General features: G+C 48.7%; 1 protein-coding gene across 3 annotated transcripts in view; it reads left to right on the forward strand.

Annotated features, from left to right (window-relative positions):
* The window catches only part of PHF12 (PHD finger protein 12), a 53103-nt gene that overhangs the window by 40475 nt on the left and 4980 nt on the right, over nt 1-7648 (forward strand). For all 3 annotated transcript variants that reach the window (XM_003797135.1, XM_012809776.2, XM_012809778.2), the window contains 4 exons: nt 2198-2356; nt 2955-3750; nt 4910-5035; nt 7317-7460. In XM_003797135.1, coding sequence (XP_003797183.1) covers nt 2198-2356; nt 2955-3750; nt 4910-5035; nt 7317-7460 — 1225 coding nt within the window. The remainder of the gene's footprint in view (nt 1-2197; nt 2357-2954; nt 3751-4909; nt 5036-7316; nt 7461-7648) is intronic.

A 7648-nucleotide genomic window follows, 5' to 3' on the forward strand; every position in this document is an offset into this window, starting at 1 on the left:
TTGTTTGGCGGGTCCAGGCTGGGGATTCGAACCCGCCACCTTAGGTGTACATGGCTGGCGCCTTAGCCGGTTGAGCTATAGGTGCCGAGCCAAAATCCCCTGTCATTATGGTGCCCCCTCCTATTTTTTAAATGTTTCCCTACTGAGGAAAATCCAAAGTACTTTGTACTTGGACAGTTCAAGAGTAAGCTGAGGGCAGGGCACAGCGGCTCACACCTGTAATCCCCAGCACTTGGGAAGCCAAGGCAGGTGGGTTGCCTGAGCTTCCAGGTTCGAGACCTGCCTGAGCCAGAGCTAGACCTCATCTCTAAAAATAGCCGGGCATTGTGGTAGGCACCTGTAGTCCCAGCTACTTGGGAGGCTGAGGCAAGAGAATCACTTGAGCAGTTTGAGGTTGCTGTGAGCTGTGACTCCACGGTACTGTACCAAGGGGTGACAAAGTGAAATTCTGTCTTAAAAAAAAGTGAACTGAGGACAATAATACCATAGGACACTGACAGAGAGCTCAAACTCTCTCCTGGAACATTGGCCTTTATCCTTAATTATAGCAATGCAGGCATAATCTGCCGAGAAATTTCTTTCCTTTTTTTTTTTTTTTTTTTTTTAAGAGACAGTTTTCGTTTGTCGCCCTCAGTGTCATAGCTCACAACAACCTCCAGCTCTTGGGCTTAGGTGATTCTCTTTCCTCAGTCTCCCAAGTAGCTGGGACCATAGACACCCCCCACACCGCCTGACTATTTTTTTGTTGCAATTTGGCTGGGGCCGGGTTTGAACCTGCCACTCTCAGTATATGGGGCCAGCACCCTACTCCCTGAGCCACAGGTGCCGCTCTGCTGAGAATTTTTTTCTCTGTTGGAAGTTCCTGTTTACTCTTCCCCCTGGGGCAGCCTTAGACTGTTCCATTCCTCCTCTGCCTATTCCTGGACAATGTCAGAAACCCCATGACACCAGCTAATGCTGTGATGGCAATCACTGTCAACTCACACATTCTTTGTCTTCCTCCTCATATTCAGACTTATATTCACCTGCCCATCCCACAGCCACCTCACTCTCAAACTGCCTAAGACCAACATCTTCTTCCTCTCCTAATCTGCTCTTTCTCCTATATTTCCTATTTTAGTGAATGATAAGCAGTGTCTACCTAGTGCTTCAAACCATAATTCTGGGAGCTGTTTTCAGTTCCTCTTCCCTTACCCTCCATAAGGACTTGGTCACCAAATCTGTTGGTTGTCTGGGATGTTTTCCAAACCCACCATGTGCTTTTTTACATCTCTGCCTACGTGCTATATCCTGACACGTATTTCCCCTTATATCTGCTTTGGAAGTTCCTTCTCAACTTCTAAGTCTCTGTTCACATGCTGACTTCCTATAAAATCTTCCCTAATCCCAAACTCCTGTTCCTCAAACTAAAACAACTATTCTTTGTATTTTTTACAGCACCTTAGACATGCCTCTGTTCTGGAACCCACTATGTTGTATTATAACATTTCTGTGTTTATCTCCCCACTAGTCTGTGAGCTTCTTGAGGGCAAGGTTTAAGTTTTATTCATCTCTGGATCACTAGGACTTGGAACAGTGCCCAGACACAAGAGGTGCTCAATAAATGTTAGTTGAATGTATGAATGACTCTTTGTTTGTATGGCTCTTTCATTCTTACTTGGTGTGCTTCAGAGTGTGTCCTGTGACTTTGTACAACGAAGAGGTGTTCAGTTGTTTCATGAGTCATGAATGAACTGGCAAAGAAAACTAACATTGATTGAGTGCTTGTGATGAGCATTTCTACCATGAATGTTCTTGTCTCTCAGTTTTTGCTCCCAAACTTGACATTGAATAAGGACCAAGATTACCACTCTGAAAACCTGTCTAGTATCAGTTTTACACCTTTCACGCCAAAGCAGAAGACAACATGTAAAGGTTTCAGGGTTCTGCAAGCATCAGACCTTGATGAAGAATAGTAGAGGCCCCACCTGCTATTTCCATTGCCATGCCTTTGCAGACCAATGTGCATGTGTCAAAGTCAAAAGAAATGAGGGACTCAGGAGTTGCAATGCACTGAGCCTCCTTGACTTCAGAGGACCCCAGAGTGGATGGTCCCTTGGGCATCAGTACCACAGACAGAACAGCATGCCAGGGAAGAATCAACTGGACATGTTGGCACTATCTCCTTCTTCTTCTTCCTTCTGTCTATCCTGGACAGGTTCCTGATGCTATAAAATCTCAATACCAGTTTCCACCCCCACTCATTGCACCTGCGGCCATTCGGGATGGGGAGCTGATCTGCAATGGGATCCCTGAGGAATCACAGACGCACCTTTTGAACTCTGAGCACTTAGCCACCCAGGCAGAGCAGCAAGAGGTGAGTGAAGGCAGGGTTGGGATTCTAGATCTAATCTTCCTTTTATTTCACCACAGTTTTTACTGCAAGTAGCAAGTGTCATTCCCATTCCTGTCCCTACTCATCCTCACCCTAACCCCCCCCCCAAGAGTTGAGTTTTTCAGAGAGAACTTCTGGCTCAAATCCCAAAGGCAAGTAAGAGAGAACCACAGAGTCAACTGGTCTGCTTCTCTCCATCAGTCCCCTGGTTCACTGTGAGACGAGCAGATCTATGTTGTAGAAGGAGATGAGTTCACCTGTAGAGCGTTCAGACAGTAGTGCTGGACACACTGCAGGTGATCAGGTATTTGCTGAGTACCGGTCATGAGGTGAGCCTTTATGGCAGAGCCAAAGTACAAACCCCAGGCTCTGCTGATGGGATGTTGGCTGCTGAATGTACCCAAGTCTTGCTTGGGAATGGAAATGGAATCCTGTCAGGTGTCAAGCACACCCTCCCTGGACATTCCTGATGAGACCTCGGAAATAGCTTCTCAACGCTGCTGTAGGCCTGGCCACTGTAGCAGGAAAGGAGCAGCACCTCCCAGGCCTCTCACCCTCCTCTCCTCTCCTTCCATTGCAGTGGCTCTGTAGTGTTGTTGCGCTCCAGTGCAGCATATTGAAACATTTATCTGCTAAGCAGATGCCTTCGCGTTGGGACTCTGAACAGACAGAGAAGGCTGATATTAAGCCTGTAATTGTGACTGACAGCTCAATCACCACCTCCCTGCAAACAGCTGACAAGGCACCTATACCTTCCCACTACCCCTTGTCCTGCCCCTCAGGGATTAGCACCCAGAATTCCCTGAGCTGCTCTCCACCCCACCAGCCCCCAGCCCTAGAGGACATCGGCTGCAGTTCTTGTGTGGAAAAATCCAAGAAAGCCCCTTGTGGGACTGCCAATGGGCCAGTGAACACAGAGGTGAAAGCCAATGGCCCACACCTCTACAGCAGCCCCACTGATTCCACGGACCCCCGGCGACTTCCAGGCGCCAACAACCCCCTACCAGGCCTCTCACATCGGCAAGGCTTGCCCCGGCCCTTCACGCCACCAGCAGCTGGGGGCCTTCAGAACCACACCGTCGGCATCATTGTGAAGACAGAGAATGCCACTGGCCCCAGCTCTTGCCCCCAGAGGAGTTTGGTTCCTGTCCCAAGCCTGCCCCCTTCCATTCCTAGCTCTTGTGCCAGCATCGAGAACACCAGCACTTTGCAAAGAAAGACTGTCCAATCACAGATAGGACCTCCGTTGACAGATTCAAGGCCACTGGGCTCACCCCCAAATGCCACCCGGGTGCTCACTCCCCCCCATGCAGCAGGAGACAGTATCTTGGCCACAGGAGCCAACCAACGATTCTGCTCACCAGCGTCATCATCAGGTGAGTGCTGCTCAGACTTGAGATGACTTGGAATGATTTTATGCTCTTGGCAAATAAAATTTAAGATTCCAAAAATACTTATATCCCTACGAGTATTTCAGAGGACTTTGACCCTATTGTTTGTTCTTTCCCCATTTTTGTAGTAGAAGAGGAAGCACATGTTAACTTGTCCCCATTTTTATAGATGGGACTGCTTAGGCTCTGAAAGCTGAAGTGATTTCCTTAAGGTGACCTACTGAGTCAGTGGCAGGAATGGAACTACAGCCTGGGTCTCCTGTCTCCTTCCTACATCTTCCAGGCCTAGTCTTCTGCCTGTTTTGTTCCATCACCTTAGAAGAAGGCAGCATGCTCTCTGGAACCACTGTGGTCAGCCTGAGATTCTGGGTAATGGTCTCAGTGTCTCATGACTCATACAAGAGACTAGATCCATGAGGAGACTCTCAGAGCCATCTTGAGGGACTTCCTTGTCAGGGAAGCAGGGACTGAAAGCAGCACTGCTTTTCAGAAGCTTGTCCTCAGGCCACATGCCAAAGGGCAATCCCTTAAGTCTATACTTGGCCTAGTGTGGACCTGTTCTCTCAGCTATCCCCTGTCAGCACTCAGGACATCAAGGTTGCTGACCCCAGCATCTGAACCAGGTTTCAGATGCTGCTGGAACCACCCCCTGTGGTCTCTCCCGTCTGAACTGAAGCTGGCCTCCTAGTCAGCTGGGAGTCTCGGTAACCAGGTGACTGTGACTTCTCTGCATGGGGGCCCCTGGTCCCAGGATGGCCTTACTCTTAGGCTATGTTCTTGTCTCGGTTTATCTCTTAACCAGCGTGGATAGATTTTGCACGCTGTAAGTTGTACTTCAATTGGCAGGCAGCAGGGAGGTGGTTATGGCCCAGAGAATGAAGCTGCCCTACCACTTTCCCCAGAGCAATGGATTTCAATGGTTCTCAGTGCTCTGGAGACTCCTGCGTGCCCGGGTGCTTTGTCGTCCGTCTGCCCTTCCTCACCACACGTTTTTAGCTCTAGGAGTTCCAGAGCCTATGGGTTGAGAATCAAGAAGGGAACATCACCTTGGGTCCGAAATCCAGACCTGTCTCAGCAATGGGGGATTGGACCGGTGGGTTTCCCTCAGGCGACGTAAGTAACAGTCTTCCTGCTCCGTCCCCAGATGGCAAGGTCAGCCCCGGCACGTTATCCATAGGAAGCGCTTTAACCGTACCCTCTTTCCCAGCCAACTCTACTGCCATGGTGGACCTCACCAACTCACTTCGAGCATTTATGGATGTCAATGGAGGTGAGTGAGCTGCTGTTCCACCAGTTGCTAGGGTGAATGAGCTATACAATATTGGGCTCATTTCAAAAAGGAGGAGAAGGTGGCTGGGTTTGTTGGCTCACTAATGTAATCCTAGCACTTTGGAAGGCCAAGATGGGAGAATCACTTGGGGCCAGGAGTTGGATGCCAGCCTGGGCAGCATAGCAAGACCCCATTTCTACAGAAAAATCTTTTAAAAATTGGCCAGGCATGGTGGCGCATGTTGGTAGTCTCAGCTACTTAGGAGGCTGAGGTGGGAAGAGGATCACTTGATAACAGGATTTGAAAGCTGCAGCAAGCTATGATGATGCCATTGGACTCCAGCCTGGGCCACAGAGTGAGCCACTATCTTTTAAAAATGAAAAAAAAAAAAAGGAGAGCTGGGTGCAGTGGTTCACCCACATAATCCTAATCCTGTCACTCTCTGAAAGGCTGAGACAGGTGGATTGCTTGAGCTCAAGAGTTTGAGACCAGCCTGAGCAAAAAAAGCAAGACCCCGTCTCTAAAAAAAGCTGGCTCAGTGAGTAGGGCGCTGGCCCCATACACCAAGGATGGTGAGTTTGAACCCAGCCCCAGCCAAACTGAAACAACAACAACAACAAAATAGCCAGGTGTTGTGGCAGGCTCCATAGTCTCAGCTACTCAGAGGAGGCTGAGGTAAGAGAATCACCTAAGCCCAAGAGCTTGAGGTTGCTGTGATCTTTGATGCCATGGCACTCTACCAAGGGCAACAAAGTGAGACTCTGTCTCTATAAATAAATAAAGAAAGCAAGAAAGCTGGGTGTTCTATTGGGTACCTGTAGTCCCAGCTACTCAGGAGGCTGAAGCAAGAGAATCACTTGAGTGGCTCAGTGCCTGTAGCTCAGTGGTTAGGGCGCCGGCACATACACCAAGGCAGGCAGGTTTGAACCTGGCCCGGGCCTGTTGAAGAACAATGACAACAACAAAAAAAAATACAGCAAAAATAGCCAAGCGTGAGCAGCACCTATGGCTCAAAGGAGTAGGGCACCAGCCCCATATACAGGAGGTGGCTGGTTCAAACCTGGCCCCGGCCCAAACCCAAAAAACTACAATAAAACATTCAATTAAGAAAATATAGCTGGGCGTTGTGGTGGGTGCCTGTAGTCCCAGCTACGTGGGAGACTGAGGCAAGAGAATCACTTAAGCCCAGTTAAGCCCAAGGGTTTGAAGTTGCTGTGAGCTGGGATGCCATAGCACTCTACCAAGGGTGACATGAGACACTTGTCTCAAAAAAGAAAAAAAAAGAGAATCACTTGAGCCCAAGAGTTTGAAAGTTGCTGTGAGCTGTGATGCTGAGAGTGACAAAGTGAGACTCTGGGAAAAAAAAAAAGGAGGGAAGGGATACCTGATCTCAAGGGTGAGAGATGGGGTTGAAGAATGTCCCCTTAGGTAGAGGAGTAGGTAAAAAAGCAGACTCCTTTCCCTATCTCTACCTTCTAGACATGCATATAAACTTAGTCAAAGACAAAGGGAGGACATGGAGTTGATCGGTGAGAAAAGGACAAACTTCCTTCAGGTGATCACCTGAATTTACATAATAAAACCAGGCCTCTTGCTCCACAGGAGGGGCCTCATATGTGAGAAATCCCCAAAGTCAATGAGAATAGGGGCAGATCTTGATCTTTGTAACAGAGGATGGGTAGGCTTGGCACCTATAGCACAACCAGCTAGGGCGCCAGCCACATACACCAGAGCTGGCGGTTCAAATCCAGCCCAGGACTGCCAAACAACAGTGACAACCAAAAAATAGCGGGGCTTTGTGGCAGGCGCCTGTAGTCCCAGCTGCTTGGGAGGCTGAGGCAAGAGAATTGCTTAAGCCCAAGAGTTTGAGGTTGCCGTGAGCTGTGACCCCAGAGCACTCTATCGAGGGTAACATAGTAAGACTCTGTCTCAAAAAAGAAAAAAAAAAAACAGGATTGAGGGAAAATATCCAAGTCTCAATACGGGACATCTAGGCCCTCCCCCACAGACAGGCAAGTGGTTTGTTTTGCTCTGCCTCCCTAAGATCACCTTAAAATTCAGGAGGCACCTGCACAGACTGCATTTGGCCCCCTGTCACTACAGATGTCAAGTGCAATGCCCAGCTCCAGATCCCTGTACCACTCTGTATTCAATGATGGTTGAACAAAAATCACTTGGCTGGGTTTTTGAAGTGTTCAAAGTATTTGCTCTATGATCCTTACCTACCTCCCTATTCCATTTCCACCTCAGCTGCTTTTTAATCTTTCTCTTTGGTTAATAGAAATCGAGATAAATATGCTGGACGAGAAGCTGATCAAGTTTCTGGCCTTGCAGAGAATACATCAGCTTTTCCCCTCCCGGGTCCAAGGTTCACCTGGCAGTGTCGGGACACATCCGCTGGCGTCTGGAGGGCACCACACAGAAGGTGCGCATGCACACACCTGCCACCACATCGTCAGATCTCTCTTCTGTATGCAAACGGCCACCTCGCCTCCATGGACAATCTGAGCTTTCAGTATCTCAGATCTCCTTGTGTGCCTTATTAATAAAGCATCGTGGTTTGTTTAGAGAGTAAGATGATAACCATAGCTTTCTGATCAGACTCATGAAGTC

Source organism: Otolemur garnettii, unplaced genomic scaffold (genome assembly GCF_000181295.1).
Source record: "Otolemur garnettii isolate 467f Iridium unplaced genomic scaffold, OtoGar3 scaffold00112, whole genome shotgun sequence".
Taxonomy (NCBI): domain Eukaryota; kingdom Metazoa; phylum Chordata; class Mammalia; order Primates; family Galagidae; genus Otolemur; species Otolemur garnettii.